The sequence below is a fragment of the Aethina tumida genome, chromosome 2 (genome assembly GCF_024364675.1).
Source record: "Aethina tumida isolate Nest 87 chromosome 2, icAetTumi1.1, whole genome shotgun sequence".
Lineage (NCBI taxonomy): Eukaryota > Metazoa > Arthropoda > Insecta > Coleoptera > Nitidulidae > Aethina > Aethina tumida.
The window spans coordinates 19013324-19035371 of record NC_065436.1 but is presented as its reverse complement, the minus strand read 5'-3'; the positions used below and the strand labels follow the sequence as shown (position 1 = coordinate 19035371).

Sequence of the window (22048 nt, the reverse complement as noted above, 5' to 3'; positions counted from 1 at the left end):
CCCAATGATTGAGGACATTGAAAGTCTTCAAAATATATTCTTGTCTAGAAATTTTAGACAGAAATTGAAAATTAATCACAGAAAGATCTTTTGAATGCATTACCTTAAAGAAATGACAGAAAAGGTTGGATATACGTTTCTAAAATGAAATAATTTAAATGCTGGAAATAAGTAAAGGAAAAAATAAAAAAATATTCTTACTAATATTATTTTCAATTGTTTTATAAATTTTCTGAATGTATCTCTTAAAAGTAATTTTACCCAATGATTGAGGACATTGAAAGTCTTCAAAATATATCCTTGTCTAGAAATTTTAGACAGAAATTGAAAATTAATTACATCACAAGATCTTTTGAATGCATTATCTTAAAGAAATGATTGAGAAAAGGTTGGATATACGTTTCTAAAATGAAATAATTTAAATGTTGGAAAGAAGTAAAGGAAAAAATAAAAAAAAAATCTTGCTAATATTATTTTCCATTGTTTTATGAATTTTCTGAATGTATCTCTTAAAAGTAATTTTACCCAATGATTGAGGACATTGAAAGTCTTTAAAATATATCCTTGTCTAGAAATTTTAGACAGAAATTGAAAATTAATCACAGGAAGATCTTTTGAATGCATTACCTTAAAGAAATGACTGAGAAAAAGTTGGATATACGTTTCTAAAATGAAATAATTTAAATGTTGGAAAGAAGTAAAGGAAAAAATAAAAAAATATTCTTGCTAATATTATTTTCCATTGTTTTATGAATTTTCTGAATGTATCTCTTAAAAGTAATTTTATCCAATGATTGAGGACATTGGAAGTCTTCAAAATATATCCTTGTCTAGAAATTTTAGACAGAAATTGAAAATTAATCACAGGAAGATCTTTTGAATGCATTACCTTAAAGAAATGACTGAGAAAAGGTTGGATACACGTTTCTAAAATGAAATAATTTAAATGTTGGAAAGAAGTAAAAGAAAAAATAAAAAAATATTCTTGCTAATATTATTTTCCATTGTTTTATGAATTTTCTGAATGTATCTCTTAAAACTAATTTTACCCGATGATTGAGGACATTGAAAGTCTTCAAAATATATCCTTGTCTAGAAATTTTAGACATAAATTGAAAATTAATTACATCACAAGATCTTTTGAATGCATTACCTTAAAGAAATGATTGAGAAAAGGTTGGATATACGTTTCTAAAATGAAATAATTTAAATGTTGGAAAGAAGTAAAGGAAAAAATAAAAAAAAAATTCTTGCTAATATTATTTTCCATTGTTATATGAATTTTCTGAATGTATCTCTTAAAAGTAATTTTACCCAATGATTGAGGACATTGAAAGTCTTCAAAATGTATCCTTGTCTAGAAATTTTAGACAGAAATTGAAAATTAATTACATCACAAGATCTTTTGAATGCATTACCTTAAAGAAATGATTGAGAAAAGGTTGGATATACGTTTCTAAAATGAAATAATTTAAATGCTGGAAAGAAGTAAAGGAAAAAATAAAAAAATATTCTTACTAATATTATTTTCAATTGTTTTATGAATTTTCTGAATGTATCTCTTAAAAGTAATTTTACCCAATGATTGAGGACATTGAAAGTCTTCAAAATATATTCTTGTCTAGAAATTTTAGACAGAAATTGAAAATTAATCACAGAAAGATCTTTTGAATGCATTACCTTAAAGAAATGACAGAAAAGGTTGGATATACGTTTCTAAAATGAAATAATTTAAATGCTGGAAATAAGTAAAGGAAAAAATAAAATATTCTTACTAATATTATTTTCAATTGTTTTATAAATTTTCTGAATGTATCTCTTAAAAGTAATTTTACCCAATGATTGAGGACATTGAAAGTCTTCAAAATATATCCTTGTCTAGAAATTTTAGACAGAAATTGAAAATTAATTACATCACAAGATCTTTTGAATGCATTATCTTAAAGAAATGATTGAGAAAAGGTTGGATATACGTTTCTAAAATGAAATAATTTAAATGTTGGAAAGAAGTAAAGGAAAAAATAAAAAAAAAATCTTGCTAATATTATTTTCCATTGTTTTATGAATTTTCTGAATGTATCTCTTAAAAGTAATTTTACCCAATGATTGAGGACATTGAAAGTCTTCAAAATGTATCCTTGTCTAGAAATTTTAGACAGAAATTGAAAATTAATTACATCACAAGATCTTTTGAATGCATTACCTTAAAGAAATGATTGAGAAAAGGTTGGATATACGTTTCTAAAATGAAATAATTTAAATGCTGGAAAGAAGTAAAGGAAAAAATAAAAAAATATTCTTACTAATATTATTTTCAATTGTTTTATGAATTTTCTGAATGTATCTCTTAAAAGTAATTTTACCCAATGATTGAGGACATTGAAAGTCTTCAAAATATATTCTTGTCTAGAAATTTTAGACAGAAATTGAAAATTAATCACAGAAAGATCTTTTGAATGCATTACCTTAAAGAAATGACAGAAAAGGTTGGATATACGTTTCTAAAATGAAATAATTTAAATGCTGGAAATAAGTAAAGGAAAAAATAAAAAAATATTCTTACTAATATTATTTTCAATTGTTTTATAAATTTTCTGAATGTATCTCTTAAAAGTAATTTTACCCAATGATTGAGGACATTGAAAGTCTTCAAAATATATCCTTGTCTAGAAATTTTAGACAGAAATTGAAAATTAATTACATCACAAGATCTTTTGAATGCATTATCTTAAAGAAATGATTGAGAAAAGGTTGGATATACGTTTCTAAAATGAAATAATTTAAATGTTGGAAAGAAGTAAAGGAAAAAATAAAAAAAAAATCTTGCTAATATTATTTTCCATTGTTTTATGAATTTTCTGAATGTATCTCTTAAAAGTAATTTTACCCAATGATTGAGGACATTGAAAGTCTTTAAAATATATCCTTGTCTAGAAATTTTAGACAGAAATTGAAAATTAATCACAGGAAGATCTTTTGAATGCATTACCTTAAAGAAATGACTGAGAAAAAGTTGGATATACGTTTCTAAAATGAAATAATTTAAATGTTGGAAAGAAGTAAAGGAAAAAATAAAAAAATATTCTTGCTAATATTATTTTCCATTGTTTTATGAATTTTCTGAATGTATCTCTTAAAAGTAATTTTATCCAATGATTGAGGACATTGGAAGTCTTCAAAATATATCCTTGTCTAGAAATTTTAGACAGAAATTGAAAATTAATCACAGGAAGATCTTTTGAATGCATTACCTTAAAGAAATGACTGAGAAAAGGTTGGATATACGTTTCTATAATGAAATAATTTAAATGTTGAAAGAAGTAAAGGAAAAAATAAAAAAAGATTCTTGCTAATATTATTTTCCATTGTTTTATGAATTTTCTGAATGTATCTCTTAAAACTAATTTTACCCGATGATTGAGGACATTGAAAGTCTTCAAAATATATCCTTGTCTAGAAATTTTAGACAGAAATTGAAAATTAATTACATCACAAGATCTTTTGAATGCATTATCTTAAAGAAATGATTGAGAAAAGGTTGGATATACGTTTCTAAAATGAAATAATTTAAATGTTGGAAAGAAGTAAAGGAAAAAATAAAAAAAAATTCTTGCTAATATTATTTTCCATTGTTTTATGAATTTTCTGAATGTATCTCTTAAAAGTAATTTTACCCAATGATTGAGGACATTGAAAGTCTTTAAAATATATCCTTGTCTAGAAATTTTAGACAGAAATTGAAAATTAATCACAGGAAGATCTTTTGAATGCATTACCTTAAAGAAATGACTGAGAAAAAGTTGGATATACGTTTCTAAAATGAAATAATTTAAATGTTGGAAAGAAGTAAAGGAAAAAATAAAAAAATATTCTTGCTAATATTATTTTCCATTGTTTTATGAATTTTCTGAATGTATCTCTTAAAACTAATTTTACCCGATGATTGAGGACATTGAAAGTCTTCAAAATATATCCTTGTCTAGAAATTTTAGACAGAAATTGAAAATTAATTACATCACAAGATCTTTTGAATGCATTATCTTAAAGAAATGATTGAGAAAAGGTTGGATATACGTTTCTAAAATGAAATAATTTAAATGTTGGAAAGAAGTAAAGGAAAAAATAAAAAAAAAATTCTTGCTAATATTATTTCCCATTGTTTTATGAATTTTCTGAATGTATCTCTTAAAAGTAATTTTACCCAATGATTGAGGACATTGAAAGTCTTCAAAATATATCCTTGTCTAGAAATTTTAGACAGAAATTGAAAATTAATTACATCACAAGATCTTTTGAATGCATTACCTTAAAGAAATGATTGAGAAAAGGTTGGATATACGTTTCTAAAATGAAATAATTTAAATGCTGGAAAGAAGTAAAGGAAAAAATAAAAAAATATTCTTACTAATATTATTTTCAATTGTTTTATGAATTTTCTGAATGTATCTCTTAAAAGTAATTTTACCCAATGATTGAGGACATTGAAAGTCTTCAAAATATATCCTTGTCTAGAAATTTTAGACAGAAATTGAAAATTAATCACAGAAAGATCTTTTGAATGCATTACCTTAAAGAAATGACAGAAAAGGTTGGATATACGTTTCTAAAATGAAATAATTTAAATGCTGGAAATGAGTAAAGGAAAAAATAAAAAAATATTCTTACTAATATTATTTTCAATTGTTTTATAAATTTTCTGAATGTATCTCTTAAAAGTAATTTTACCCAATGATTGAGGACATTGAAAGTCTTCAAAATATATCCTTGTCTAGAAATTTTAGACAGAAATTGAAAATTAATCACAGAAAGATCTTTTGAATGCATTACCTTAAAGAAATGACAGAAAAGGTTGGATATACGTTTCTAAAATGAAATAATTTAAATGTTGGAAAGAAGTAAAGGAAAAAATAAAAAAAAATTCTTGTTAATATTATTTTCCATTGTTTTATGAATTTTCTGAATGTATCTCTTAAAACTAATTTTACCCAATGATTGAGGACATTGAAAGTCTTCAAAATATATCATTGTCTAGAAATTTTAGACAGAAATTGAATATATATTAAGTGAGCCTTGTATTTACTAAATAATATTCACTAATCATCTACGTCTCTTAGTATATAGCAAAGAAGCTTTAAGAAAAACTGGATTGAGTAAAAACTCAAGACTCAAACTTTGTTCACAATTCTAGTAGTTTAAAAATAACTGAACAACCTGAAATTCGGCGAAATTTCTTTGACAATGTTTGAAAGGGGTTCTTGGCAGTAAATTCCAGTGCACCCACCAAGTGTGTAAATCACTTTAAGCCCATCAAACTGCAAATTAGCGATGTTGTGTCATACAGAAAAGGAAACATTCGAACTGCCGCAGAATAAATATCCTGTCGGTGTTGGTTTTTGAAGGAGTCACCCTCCGAAACGCGACCGCAAATAGGACAGGAGCTGGCAGCGGGTTGATAAACACGCAGTATATAAAGTTTCGGCGAGAGTGTGCCGAGTGTGTCTCGTTCACGGGTTATTTGTGACTTTGGCGTCACGGAGAACACTCACTGCCTTCAATCAAGAGTCTTAATTCCTGGCGACAAATTACGAATACCAAACTCTCCACGGCGTTCCAGAGAAAACTTGTGGGATATAAAATTAAGCAAAATAAAATTAAGATGTTTTTTTTATTTTTAATATATTGCCTAGTTTTTCTTACTGCGTCATTTGGAGAAGTCTTCAGAATTCTGTAATGAATAATAAAAGAGTTCTCAAGTGGAACCAAGTGATGGTACCACATTTATACTATAAATTGTACAAACAAATTAATTTAGTTATAGAAACTTGTATTATTTTGAAGTATTTCAGTTAAATTTTCTGATTTGGTTCCCGATCTACCATAACTAGTTTCAGGAACGCCGTTATTTCGAACGGGGGATAGGAATTTGGGCGCTAAGTCGTCTCATTTGTCTCGCGTCACATTTGCGCATGCGACACAAATATAATAACACGAAGAAAAACAAATAACAGTTGTTGTTTATACTGTTTTAATGCTGAATAAATGATGAACAGCGTAATGCTTTTACAGTTGTCAAAAACCTGTTTACGAGATGTTTACTAATTTACGGGGGCATATTTAGAAGTGTTCGGCCGAATCTCCCGTCTCTGTTGTCCGGACGGTCGGTTTCCTCGCGGCGCTTTCCCGAAATTAAAAATGCAATTGTCGAAGTGCAGGTATTATCACTTTTTCACAGCGCTGGATTTTGTATGAGGCAAGTAATGGACGAAATTGGTTCGCCTCGTTTGTACGTCACTTATTCATGGGGTGAAGGACAATTACATTAATAGGCGTTTAGAGACCACTTGTCTCAGTGTGGACCATTTTGTCTATCTGTATTGAAATTGTACTAGTTCCAATAAAAGTTCTAGTCTCTGGATGAGAAATTTTTGTTTTAGGTATATATATCTACTTAATATTTTTTATCTCCTTTGAGTCCTTCTCCTAGATAACTGTATATTTTTATGTTCTTCACTTTATGATTTGACTCAGATTAAGTTCTGGAACGGCAATTTTGATCTGATGAAAAACAACTGATTTATAATTGATGGAATTTCAAATTTCAATTAAATTTTGATTATTTTCAAATATTTTTGACATTGAAGTATATTTTTTACAAGTAAGTTTAACATTTTTAATTGAAAGTTTATACAATCATAAAATTTCTATAAGTAGACAATAATAGGATAAAAACTAGAAATGTTATGACATAGGTTTTTCTACTGAAAAATGTTTCTTCAATTAGAATTTTGAGAAGAACTCGCTTGTCTCAGTGTGGACCATTTTGTGTGTTTTTCAGTTTATGATTTCACTTAGATTAAGTTCTAGAACGACAATTTCCATGTGATGAAAAACAGCTGATTTATAATTGACGAAATTTAAATTTCCTACTAAATTGAAAAATGTTTTTCAATTTTGAGAAGAATCACTTGTCTCAGTGTGGATCATTTTGTTTATTTCCATTAAAATTGTACAATTTTCAAAGTTTATAAAAATTATACACACTGGTAGACAAATATTAATTTTAGGAATATATAACTTTACATTTTTTATCTCCTTTGAGTTATTCTTTTAGATAACAGTATATTTTTGAGTTTTTCAGTTTATGATTTCACTTAATTTAAGTTCTAGAACGACAATTTCGATGTGATGAAAAACAGCTAATTTACAATTGACGAAATTTCAATGTCCTACTAAATTTTGATTATTTTCAAATATTTTTCACATTTAAGTATATTTTTTACAAGTAAGTTTCACATTTTTAATTGATAGTTTATACAATCATAAACATTTCTACAAGAAGTCCATAATGGGGATAAAAACTAGAAATCTTAATGATATACGAAACAAAAGGCAAGATTTAAATTTTCTTCTGAAAAATGTTTCTTCAATTTGAATTTTGAGAAGAACCACTTGTCTCAGAGTGGACCATTTTGTTTATTTCTATTGAAATTGTACAATTCTAAAAGTTTATAAAAATTCTACAGACTGGTAGACATATTTTAATTTTAGGAATATGTAACTTTACATTTTTTATCTCCTTTAAGTCATTCTTCTAGATAACAGTATTCCAATTATTTTATTTTATTTTTCTACAGAAATGTTTTTCATCAATTTGAATACTTATTAAACAAATTTTGTATTAAATCTCTTTGTAAAAAATTTGATAAAATGTTTAATTTTGAATTTTGAGCTACTTCTCTGGCTATATATATCATTATTAAATGAAAAAAAAATAAATTGGTTTTTAGTGTTCATCATATCCAGTACCATAAAAAGTATTATGAGAAACTTTCTAAATTTCGCTGTTATGTTTTAGAATAGATAGTACCATAGTACCATTAAGAACATTTAAAATTTTAAATATCGCAGTGTTTATTTAAAAAGTTCAGTGTTTTTATTGTTATGGAGACTTTAGACATGTTGGTTGTGTATGATTCTCAATTTCTTTTCAATGCATGACCGTGTAATTCTCCATGTTCACTCAAGACAGCTGTTCAACAAGAATACTCTACAGACACAAAGCTTAATTCAGGAAAATCGATGTCAATGGGACACTCTTTAGATCCATTGATAAATTTCATAAACTAAATTATAACATACATTCCTCGATGTTATCCGAATATTTTTATCCAAGACAAATTTGTCTTGAAGGAATAAATTATAAATTCCTTCGATTATAATAAAATGAATTTGAGTGGTGCGTCCAGAAGTTATAAAAAATTCATTGGCTGTCCAATAAATGTCCCGACGATGATTTATTCGGTGTGTGGCGCGGCTGAGCGGGCCGCAAAACGTACAATTATGCGCCGCTCGAAGAATTAATAAACTGAGAAATCGGACTTGGTGATTTATCGCGTCGACACAGAAAGAGAACGACGTGCACTTGTGCATTACCCTTTGTCCGTACATTTGTCATAATAAATTTGAGCTCGGAAGAAAAATACGGGTTTCGTCCGAGGTGTATTTCCAGGACAATTAACCAACGTTGCATTACGCTTAATTTCAGTTCCGGATTTTTTTTGTTGTACCGCTCCCTCATAGGCTTTGTTCCAGCGGGGGCACGAGGCCATTTATATCGGATTTCGAAGATTTGCATTTAATGGGCTGCAATTTGCGTTGATTGATTCGAAATTTTGCCGAAACAGTATGCAAAACCCGCCGCCATGTATGACCATAATTGGGTCGCCGCTTCCGAATGCGGTCCTGCAAAAGAAACGACGGCACGGCGAGCTGTCGTGCGCCGACGAAATTAATCAAATCGTATACGAGTATGATTTTGTCGACACGGGGGCTACATGCGTCATTTACATAAATGTTTAATTTAAATTTTATCACCTAGATTCGAGCCGACGCAGAAAATAATCACGGGACACAAAAAACAAGAAACGGAATCATGTCGTTCACCCACCGCAGTAATTTTTCCGACGATCAATTTTTCCCCGACTAATTTCGTTTTGGTTAATTTTTTACTTCATGATCAATTATTTTATGTATAAAGGCCATGAGACGATAAACATACTAAATCGACCCCAGAAAGAGATCGGGCTCATAATTTCAGGGAATCTTAGTACTAATAAGATACTTCGATAGTGCGAGTTTCAGGTCTTTATCTATAGCCGCTTCTGAGTAAATCGAAAATACTGAAAATTCGAAAAAATTAATTTTCTCAGCGCTGTGTTAATCGATTGATTGATCTAGATGTTTTGGGGGACGATGGTAGCTTTTCGGAAAATAAATGAGAGCTATATCGGTTCACAAGGACCTTAAAAAAAATGAGTTTATTTTCTTAATTTCAATTTTTAACCATCTTACGATTACGACACAATTATTAAACTATTTTTTTTTTTAATTCCTCGTCCAATTTCCGATGAATATATGGGCTTTTGAAATTTTTAAAAACGGTACGCCATATTGAAAAAAAAAAAATAAAATCCATTTTTTTTTTTTATCAAAATAATTTTAATAATTTTACTCTTGAACTGATATGATACGGAATTTTGCTTGATTACTGAGCTAGTGAAAACAACAGAAAAAATTAGATGCACTCATATCAAAATATTTTTTTTTATTTAATATTTTTAACATCGATATTTAATGACGACTAGTCCCATTCGGAATGAAAATTCTTTATTTAATAAAGCAATGCATACGGGCATCTTGAGGTACAAGTACTAGATTTGGATTAGAAACAGAACATACACAACAATATCTGAGTTGCAACAGTTCTCTTAATTTGAACATTCTTCTGTATCATCATCACATACAACATCTAAATTGAATGATGAATCATCAGTACTTGACTCATCTTCCACCGATGTTTCCTGATCCTCATCTTCAAGTTTCGTTTTCTTCAAAAGCAGCTGAGAACTCTTCAGCATCTTCATCAGATTTTATACATTTTGGAGTACCTGGTGTTTTTTTTTAAAGAATTTTGCACAAATGCAACACTTAGAATTATTAGTTTAGGATGTTGACATATTTTCCCTTAAATAATAATATAGTCAAATAAAAATAATTATTAAATATAGATAAAAATACAGCCAATGCTTCATTGGAATGTCAACAGTCAATAATTTTAAGGTTATCTACAGTTATCAAATAAGTTCTGTATCATATCAGTTCAGGAGTAAAATTATTAAAATTATTTTGAGCAAAAAAATGGATTTTATTTTTTTTTTTTTCAATATGGCGTACCGTTTTTAAAAATTCCAAAAGCTCATATATTCATCGGAAATTGGACGAGGAATTCAAAAAAAAATAGTTTCATAATTGTGTCGTAATCGTAAGATGGTTAAAAATTGAAATTAAGAAAATAAACTCATTTTTTTTAAGGTCCATGTGAACCGATATAGGTCTCATTTTTTTTCCGAAAAGCTACCATCGTCCCCCAAAACATATCCGGCATCTAGATCAATCGATTCACACAGCGCTGAGAAAATTAATTTTTCCCAATTTTCAGTATTTTCGATTTACTCAGAAGCGGTTATAGATAAAGACCTGAAACTCGCCCTATCGAAGTATCTTATTAGTACTAAGATTCCCTGAAATTATGAGCCCGATCTCTTTCTGGGGCCGATTCGGTATATTTATCGTCTCATGCCCTTTACGAAACGTTTCTAATCTTGATGCCGCGTGAATGATGGATAACCATTTAACGTTATTACCTCTTCCAGTTTACAGAGCTTACAAGGTAATCATACGTTTGAATACGTAAGTGCACCGCTTATTGCTGAATAAACAAGCCGAGGCGTCATCGAAAATGTTAATTGTACGTTGCCGGGCCAGGTGGAGGAAATCGTGCCCGTCGAGGTATCTTAATTGGAATTTTAATTGGCACACATTGGGTAAGGGTTCGCGGTTTTCACGATCGTAAACGCCAATTTTTGATTGTGTGCCATTTGATGGTTTAATTCCCGACCCTCCAGACAATTGAGACATTGTAAACGGCAGATGATATACTTGCACAAAGTGTCGAATGATTAAGTTTGCATATTTTCACCTTATGGTTATTACGTTTTATTACAGTTTTTTGTTAACGAGTGCCATAATATATGTTGGAAACATATTTTATGTAAATCTCCAGGCCAAGTTACCAATTATATTTTAACGTCGAAACATATTCGATTATAGTTCAATAAAATAAAATATAAGTGACACTAAAAAATTACAATTTTTCGTTGGTTCTTTTAATTATTTCGAAATAGCCGCGTTGACAGGTGCTTCCCAGCAAGGTCTCAATTAGAGCGATTTACCGAAACCTTTTAATCCCCTTTTGATAAATGCGCGTCGGGATTTTCAAAATAAAACTCGAAATTTGTTAATCCTCTTGGACTGTGTTTGGAGGGCGAATGATTGAGAGCGAACCGCTGGCACGAGAAGTTCATCGCTTAAAAGCGTTTCGGATTTAGAAAACGATCAATTCTCGCATCCACGCGATTTTGGTTGACACAAAAATGTTTTGACGGTGGAAATTTATCAGCAAATAGTTTTGGAATATCACTTAATAGCTGCTTGATCATAAAATTGTGGCGAATAACTCACAAACAGGGGGGGATTTTCATTTAATGTAAACAGGAGTGTTATGTAATGCGGGGTGAATTTATAGTATATTGTGTAAATAAATGTTTATTGGGACAGTTTACATTTTGTCCCTGGAATCGATGCACAAGTATTATCATTTAAATTCGAATTGCGGTCGGAATAAATCGCCCCGATAGGCTCGAATCCAAGTTATTTGTTTATATTAACATGTAATTATCCAAATTGCCATGTGCCACACTATCAATTTTATTTGGCTGAAAAAATTACTCGTTGGTATATTAAGGTTTTTTTTTTATTTCATTATATTAGAATTGTTGAATATTATAATATATTCCATATTTTTGGGGATTTTTAGATGCTTAAAAATCCCCAAATATCTAACCTAACCTACTTTATTCATTTGAGGTTTATAGTAAACTAAATAAAATATCAACTGAAATTTTAATTAAACAGCAGTTACATCAACTTTTTAACTTAGATATATTACATTTTGCATGATATCTATGTTTTTCAAAGGCACATGAGTTGACTAACCAAAATGTTTATATTGTCAACAATTCTAATGTTTAGATCACCATTCTTAATTTTTACATATACATATTATTGATAATATACAATATGAATCTATCCAAAGCAAATTTGTAGAAGTAATCGTTTTATCACAATAAGAGTAAAATTCTGTCATTGTGTTAAAATTTTGTGACAGTAAAATTAAGTAGATTATTGCCATAAATAAGTAATAGGCAATAGGAAAAAGGTAAGGAAATGCTTAACATCCTAATAATGATTCCTGATATTATTTTATTAAGTTGTATAACAAAAAATTGAATTAGTATTACAGATATTTTAGTCAGTTGATTCAGGCCTAAAAATTATTTGAAAAAAAAACAATAGGAAAACGAATCATTAGCATATATTAAAAATTAAAAAATAAATAAAAATACTATATTTACCAGTTTTATTTGAAAAATCAGAATTAATCTCTCTTCTGATTCAACCGAAGCATCAAAATTTTAGATAGGTATCTCTAAAAAATGGTAAACAAAAAATGTTACAAAATATGATTTTTTTTAACAAAATTATGCCTATTATAATATCGTATAAAACAATTATATAAACAATAAAACAATTATAAAACATTAAATTATATATATATATATATATATATATATATATATATATATATATATATATATATATATATATATATATATATAATATTAATAAATATAAATTAATAAAATTTATGAAAAATTATATAGAAAGGATTGTCAAAAATTATTCCAACTATAAAATAATATAAAAATTGTAAAACGCCCTGTATATTGTTTGTTAAAAAACGCAAATTCAAAAATATATAAAAAGATGTTTTGATGCAAAAATTAATATAACTTTTTTTTATAAAAAAGTAGTATATATAATAAATAAAAATATGTTATACTCTTCATGAAACTTTAATAATTGAAAAAATGAATGAACCTAATTTTTAATTTCAGTGTCTTCAGTGTTTACAATTGAATTTTTTAAACGTTTCTCATCGAAAATATCTACGAAAACTGACTTTTAACAGGATCTGGAAAAGTATCATAATTTTTTTCTTTAATATTTCCATTTCAAATGGAAACCATTTGCTTATAAAATATCGGGAAAAAAAATATTTTTCAAAAAATATATAATTTGTGACTATTTCCATCAATGAAAATTTATTTTATATATTTTTACATCAATTTTTATATTCACTATGTAATAAATTTATTAAAATTGTATAAATTTAAATTACTGGTAAAACCTTCTAAAAATTATAATCTTGGAAACTACCAAAAATTTCAAAAATTAAAAACAAAATAATTAAGATTACTATGAATATCGAATTTTATAATTTTTGAAAAAATATTTATTTCTTTAGGTGTTAAAATAATGTAACTGAATAAATATACAAAGTATCAATATAACTTTTCAATCCTTAATGATAATGAAATGAAACATTGAAAATAATATGAATTTCTAAAACAAATAAAATTTTAATAATTTAATGAACCTCAGGAAATTATCATTGTTATCTCTTTACTTTATTTTTGTAATCCATAATTATTGAGTTTATCTGACTGATCCACTTCCATTAATATATTTTGAAAATTTATTTACTATTGTTATCCTCAAATAATTTTAAACAGAAGTAATATTTGAAAAGATGGAGTTTTATTTTCGCCCCCTTATAAGTTAATATATATCACGAATTTTGATATTTAGTATATAAATATCATGATATACATCTGTTAACCTTTTTGTTGGTCAATTATTTTTGGGAAGTGATCTTTAACTACTGTTGTCTTCAAGTAACTCAAAACAGAATTTAAATTTGAGTTAAGATTTTATTTCTATTGTTAATTTAATATAACAGCCATTAAAATCTCGATAGACAATATAGTTGAGTTTATAACTCAATATATATCACGAATTTTGATATTTATTATGACATAAAATATAATGATATATATCTACAACCTATCAGTTGTTTTTGACGCTTAATTACAGCAATATCTGATGGATAAAGCAAAAATCTAGCAAAATGAAAAGCAATTATTATTTGTTTCGTGTCAGAAATTGTCCGTGTTCGGCACTGGCCTTACAAAACGAGGGCCGAATGCCTAATGCATTACATGCAATGTTTTTTCACGCGTTACTCCGTACACGGATGGAAATTTGAGATTACATATCAAAAAGCTTGTCAAAAACATGAAAGAAAAACAATAAATAACGCCCACAGGTTAATATATCATAGCAACCGGTCACTTATTATGACGAGTAATGAGGCAAATTACAAGCGAACGACAAAAAACGTCCAGACGGTGATTTCGATGAAATATGATTTTAATGAAATGGTGTAATATTCAAATTTTTCGGGTTTAGGCCAGTCACGTCTGTTTTAATTTAGGAATACAAAGAGTTAGGAACGAAGTTTTTGTGTGTGTATGTTTTGTTATCAAGTTATTTAAATTTGTAACCAGCAATAATATAATGTGGTTACAATATTTTATTTTCATTGCCAGACACGATCTTGTTAAAAGGTTTATTCATGTCGTGTTAATAAAAAATGTTATGATATATCCTAATAAAACGCATATTTACACGGTTTCACGTTTCACTTCGCCTCATTACAAGCCGAACAAAAACTTACACATGTAATAATTATTGCTGAGAAAAAATGCAACCAGAACCTACCAAAAAACCCATCGAAAACGATATATTTACAAGCTGAACCACCATCTTATTGTCCGGGAAGCACTACGACCCCGAAAAATAAATGAGCGGTAACCGAATATCACACATGTGACGTTAATTAAGCGTTAAGACATTTCACTCCGCGTCGAGATCGGTTACCCGAGATGTTTTTAAGCAGTGAACAAAATCCGTCGAAACTAGTCGCGTTTTCTACACCACAACAGGTGCAAATGTGCCAGGAGGGAAGACATCCGTTAAGGACGATCATCGATCTGTCCGGCTGGAATTGTAAACACAGCTGGGGAAGTACTGTACTAATTCAAGAAGTTCACTCAGTTAAAAGAAGGAGTTATTTCGGTTTTTACCAAAAAGATGACAACTCAAGTTTTACTGTATTTGATGTCAAAATAAGTCAGCTTCAATTTTATTAACACTGTAATAAGTTTGTTATAACAAAAATTAGTTCTAATATAAGTAAAAAACAAACAAAATTTCCCCCACTACTAAAAATTTACTAAAAATTTGTATGATTATCCAGTGAAGCTTTTGTTTGTAGGAATATTTTTATATGTATTTCAAATATTGAATTTATATTATACATTAGCCCCTGCTGAATTAATTTCTAACTAAGTAATCGTGCGTTGTATAAATACGCTCCCTCTAAATTAATCAGTTTCTATGAATAGACCCCGTTCCCTGTAAAAAAGACCTTAGTAACTTTAGAATTCAGATAGCGTCTGAGTCTTTCCTGTCCCGTGATTTATATTACACATTTTTCGTTTGTACCTAGAAAACGGACCTCCCCTATTTAAGAGATGTTTTGAGCATGTCTAATTAGCTTTAACATAATGTTCGTTTTAATAGTATTGTTAGGATGACTACCGACTTGCATATTGAACAGGAAACAATACCTAATATAAATATTAATCAAAGGAAGGTAATTATTAACTATTCCAGCTTCTGTTCCGTGTTCTCGACACTTTCTGTTTTCATTGTTTTAGCATAAAATATTGTAGACAATGATGAATAGAATTGTTGAATATTCAAAGGCTTTCAAACTTGGTGACAAGTTTTAAAACCGTTAGCTAAGAATTTCTTTAACTGATGATTCATAGGTACTAAAAAAACATTTTTACAGATTGTTTACTACCTATTTGACACGTATAAATATAGATCTCCTGTTTTCCAACCATTTCTACATACAGATAATAGCCATCCTCTTAGCTTGCCATAATTCAAAATATGACAGATATACAAGCAGATAACGATCCGTTTCCTCTGCCAGTGGTGATTGATTTGACACGTACGTTTTATTAAAAGGTAGTAAAAATGTCTTGATGGGACGTCGTTAAATCGAACAGCCCCAAACATTTTAACAGGCTTTTCATTAGCTTAATTGGTTTGTAACAATGTTCACATTCCTTGCAAAATTGGTGCGGATATGCCACATTTTTAACTGCTTGTTGAACATTTATTAATAGGTTGAAGTTGAAGAGACGCCTTGATTCGTTCGGTTGGGTTTAAGTGCTGCGAAGCAGCAAGTTTCAGGAACACATTTGCATTTTTAAGAGCGAGAAGTTAAATGGTGCACTAAAAGTTGACGCTTTGCTCCATCAGCTTTTTTACCCCAAATGTGGACTGGCCTAATGAGGGATACGAAAATAACACAACTCATCATTTACATACCACTACTTTAACTATCTGTTTTTACTTTAAATTAGTTTTACTAGTCTTTAAAATTTAGTATATTTATTTATTCACACTTTTTATATAAGTTGAATGAATTTATTTCTAATATTTTTTGTTTCCTTTTAAAAGTAATTTGAGTTAAAAATTTCTGTTATATACCAAAATATTCGTGGCAACAGTAACAGAACTAGTTCGAGAGGAAGTTTCAAATTTATTATCTAATAACTTAAAGATTTCCCAAAACTAATAAAATTGATACGATTTACTTTAATTTGACCAAAAGCATCCCTCTCACATTTGCATCGGAGGCGTGCCACCGCCACAATTCCCGGCGATCGTAAATTATCGCCATGGCGCCACAGAAGACCGACATGTGTCGACCGGACCATCTCGTCGTCATCTAGCCTATTTTTTTCCTTCGTCGTCGAACCATCGATGATAGATGGACAACGGGCCGTATGTCCCATTGAAAGATCCTTTGGTGGTTAATTTATGCGAATGGCACTATGAATAGAAACAAACAACTGATTGGGATCGGAGTTTGGCAACTGTTTTTAGACAATTTTCTTCATTAACACTTCTGTGGGAAAAGCGCACAACTGGAGGAAACATTAGACAATATCAACTTGAAATTAGAGTTACATTAGGTATTGAATCGAAATGAATATTTTAGCTGAATATGATGTTATTATTGGAAGAAGCAAGGAACATCCACCTCTTATGTAGAGGGTTTGTCTCATCAGTAAATCACTTTAACAAATGTCTGATTCTTGGGCTGCATTTTATCGCAAACTGCCGGTTTATCGTGGCGGTGTCGAGTGGCGTCGTTTAACAAAACGACGCTGTTTGAAATAGAAGAGCCAACAGCTGTCTCATAATTTTCAGATAAGGGTGGAAGTATACTCATTAGAAATCAGTAAAACAAAATTAGAGACAACTTTTCGACTCTCAAAATCAGTTAGAAATTTTGTTCTTCCGTTCTAAAATTACTTTCAATTCCTTACACCCTTCTAAACCACAGAGACAGAAACAACTGGAACATGCAACTTACAAGTGATACCACTCCATAAAAAACTAATCTTTTAACTCTTGTATCGCATAAATTAATATCAAAAAAGAGCCCTCAAGGTGTGATGTTTCCACGTGATTGTAATGAGAGCGGCTTGGAAAAAGGTGTGCGTTTCTCTTCAGGTTTTTACGCGGTCGTGAATCAATCACTCCTGACACCGTTATCTTCTTAAAGACCCGCGCAAACAAACACGTGTAACTCACAACTCGACACCTCAACTGTAATCCATAAACGACTTTTTAAAGATAATTTTAATTTTTATCACATAAGATGGGCAATAATTATTGGTATTAGTTAAAATTAGATTAGTAATTTTTATTAGTTTTCTTTATCCCATGACAAACAAAGTTTAAATAACAAAAAAACGACGTAAGTGTCAGAAAACGGATAGAATCAAAAAAACATTTTCGGAAAGATAACGTTTTAATAGTCACACTTGTGGCGTTAATAGTGATGGATGCGGCCCGCTGACAAACGTCCCGAAGAAAAACAAACATCCACTTCCATTTATAATCCGTTTGGCCGGCCGATGTAACACCTATACGGGGACTGGCTCTCATCTTGGCTGTGAAGTGGTGCTCGATGTGCCCCGGCTCACTTTATCTCTTGGCTTTTTAAGGAGAAGTATCGGATGTCGGCGTCCTGTGGTGTGAACATTAGCCGTGAAAAGGACGGTTATTAAGGGGAAATAATAATAGACCCACACACCTCTTGTCCGATGATCACACAATGGCTTGTTGAGGCTGTCAAGAGTGTTTGTCTTTTAAATTTAACACTCTTTACTTAACACTATTCCACATCAAATGATTATATATGTATATTCGGTCAGTTTCAAAAGGTCAGAAGTGCTAACAAAGTTACCCCAATCTTCTTTATCATATTATTAGTATTAGAATATAAATTAATTTAAAACAAATATTATGTTGATACTCTTGCATGTATAATAAGCACTGGGAAATCTATTAAACTGAACGGCCACTTATCCCGAGAGTATTGACGCATAATAACCGCACATAATTTTCAAGCAATTAAAGGGAAGACGCATCGCAGTATACACCAGGTGTAACTCAATAAATCAATGCGAATCGTTAGCCTAATTAAAACAAGAGCAAACGGTCCAGGGCAGTATTAAACTCAGGTTAGTCACGCCCAATTGATCCCAATTGATAGTTCTCTGGGTCAGTTATTAATTGGACAGATTGGATATTACAAGATCTTCTTCAAGGGAATTTATTATTATTATTATTATTTTCATTATCGGAAATTGTTGATGTAGTACCTCAATCTTCTATCGTAAAATTATTGTAGTGGAACGTGTAATGACATGACTCTTGTTACAAATTTTTAAAAATAAATATATTAATATTTAATTTATTCGAAAATTTATTCTCACATATTTTTAATAAGAATCAGTATAATTAATATTAATATAGGCTAATAATAGATGCAATAGATCCAACTAGTGGCTCCAGAAAAGTTTGAGATAGATAAAATATAGTAGCCATCCTCAAATATCAGATTAAAAATAATTACTTGCACACTAAAAATGTAAATAACCATTTAACATAAGCTTCATATGTTTTCCAGCCTTCATCACAAATTCGTTCCAAGTCAAACTAAATATTTATGTGTTTTTGGTACCACCCCCAAACTGATAAAGATGAAGACTGAGTTTCATAAATTTATCTTATATGGTGAATAAGGGATATGTGATTAATTATTAATTAATATCGAAGCAAGTAAATAATTCTCAAATAGACATAAAACAAGAGGTCCCCGCAAAAAAATTTCTTTAGGGGAAATGAATCCGGTAGATTGTCCACATATCCTGGAACATCTTGTATATTTTTGTTTCTAGTCTTATTCTCATAACTGTACATAAAACAACTGCAACTTTAGGAACATATTTTGTTAAATAATTACATCAATTTTACGGTTTACAGGATATGATACTGAGAAAGTAACTTCTAAAAAACTGTTAAACAAGAAGAAACCAGTTTAGTATTAAAAAAATGTTAAATTAGAACATATCAATCATTTTGTGTGACAGAATAAACAACTGTCGACGTATTTTTAAATACAAAATACATTAAAATCCATTTAAACTATCCAGGTGGTTGTAATTCTTGATTTTCTATGAAACTCAGTTTATCTCGGAACATTACACATGTTTACATGGCCCAGTCAGGGTTGGGGGTACGCCCCTGAACCGTAGGTGTGCCCTCCGGTACCGCATACTCGGGGTTGCGTTGGCGCCATGAGCCCAGACGTGGTCCAATTAGCGGGCCTCACCTACGGGCCCTGATTTACGGTTAACCACCCCCGCCACCATTTCCTGTTCACACCCCCTCTCAAGACCATCCGGTTCATCCGGATGGTACCCGCTACGCCCACGGATACAATTCGATGCCTTTTTTCCGTGGGATTGGACACGTTCTGGGACCGTAATGGACCGGCTACAAATTTGAATATTGTTGGGTATCAATTTTGTGTGTTAATAATTGGTTTTTAGATAGAATCTAAGGCTGAGGTTCTTAATGAATGGATGGTAGTGTGAGGGGAGATAATTAGGAGGGTTGGTTAATTTATTTTGGGATGTCGTTTGTCTGATTGTGGCGGATGAATGGGTTAGAGATAGGCTGGATTGTCTTAATGAGTTGGTATCAAAAATTTGAAGGTATAATTAATTAAATACGAAACTTAGAAAAGAAAATCTTGTTTTGTGTCATATTGCTTAATGGTGACAAGAGAAGCTAGATCGTAGTCTTTAAATTTAGTTTATGAAATATACTAAAATTTAAGTAACTAATCTAATTGATATAAAAAGTTATCAACCTGAAAATCATGTGTAAAATATTTGGACAAAAATAAAACAGCACACCCACCAGCATCATAAATTAAAAACAGTTGATTGGCTTAACTAATCGACCACTTGTCCCGCAAAGTAAACAATTAGCAGGATATTATCAAAAACAAGATCACCCTTACAACGACTACATCGGATTCTACTACGTGTCGCGAAAACGATACCGTGTCTGCCCAATCCCGCTCGCTTGTACGACACATGTAAATTTTGATGACTTGTGTGTGTCAGCTTCGCTGTTTTACATACCACAAACGTTAATTCCGTACATTTGGTTTTAAATATAGATAATGAAAGGACAACACTAGTTGTAGGTTGTGTTTTATCAGGATTTATTCGTGTGATGTGTTAACATGGGTCCATCAAAAAAGTATGTCGACAGATTAGTGTTGATTATGTTATTTAAATTATTTACAACTTGACTAGCGTCTGCGTTTATTATTATCATCTGAAACGAGACGAATTTAGTTCATTTTTGTTTAACTTGTGACATTCAAACTGGATCGACCCCATTAAAAACGTGTTACTTGATCCATTATGCCAAAGGACACTCTCCAAACATTCGCATTTGACCGCGGCGTATTCAATTAAGGAAAATGGCACACAAAGTGCCAATATCGCTCGTATATGTATCGGGAGTCCTGATTAGCGGCGGACGTTTATTATTGGATCATTGATTGCCAATAATGGATCAATTTGCGCTGATTACAAGGCAGAGCGGCGGAAGCTGCGGTCGACTAATGAATATTGACGGGGTGGATGGCGGAGAGATTCGGGGCCACAGACCTCCGCAGCTTTCACAACGGTAACAACAAGGAAAAATCGTGCTGCACCAATGAAAATCGTAATTTTATTATGGTCGAATTAAAGTCTATTATTACAAAAAGTTATCTGTCGGTTTTTGATTAACAATAACCTATTATGTAATACATGTAACATCGATGCTGGGAACCTGGAATCTTTTCACTTGGTAGCACGTCTCTCGTCGGCCGCAACATGTTGTGAATTAATTTAAAAGGCCGTACTTAGACGGAGGATGGTTTTACGATCAATTTTGTCGCTCCTTCTTGTGTGACGCTTTTTCATACCCCATCACGAGCTCCTCCGATTAGAAATGCAAAATGCCTGTATCAAACATCTTCCTAATCATTTATACATGCACATTCTTTATTGATTAATTTTTTGTAATGAAAAATTAATAGGTAATTTTATAATTACCTCTTTAGTACCCGGCGCATCCACCATTTTACACGTTAACACGACACCTAAATGAATTTAACAGAATTCCCTCCAAATAATAACAGTAAATATGGCTCGTTTTATTTCTCCATTAATAAAAAAATATACGGTGACGCGAATACTAATCCAGATTCCGTAAACAAACTTCACAGTGCACATACAAATGTGTTTTCCATTTAATCCGCCGCGGACGCGTTTAACGAAAAAAAGCCCTCCGCCTCTCTCGTTTTGTTTATTTTATGTATTGCTGTATTCGTACTGATTCTTTTTTTTATTATTTTTCATTTTGTTTTTGTTCCAGGATCCATTCACGGTACGTTGAAGCGCGAACACCGCCATCCAGAATACCATCAATCATAGACGTATAAATATAATGACAAGAACAT

The 22048-nt window shown here is 30.4% G+C and overlaps 1 protein-coding gene across 1 annotated transcript in view; it reads left to right on the top strand.

Moving 5' to 3' along the window:
* Nucleotides 1-22048, top strand: part of LOC109601018 (mental retardation GTPase activating protein homolog 4) — a 117574-nt gene extending 95526 nt beyond the window's left edge. The window contains exon 6 of the mRNA XM_049964004.1: nt 21964-22048. Coding sequence (XP_049819961.1) covers nt 21964-21984 — 21 coding nt within the window. The 3' untranslated portion in view covers nt 21985-22048. The remainder of the gene's footprint in view (nt 1-21963) is intronic.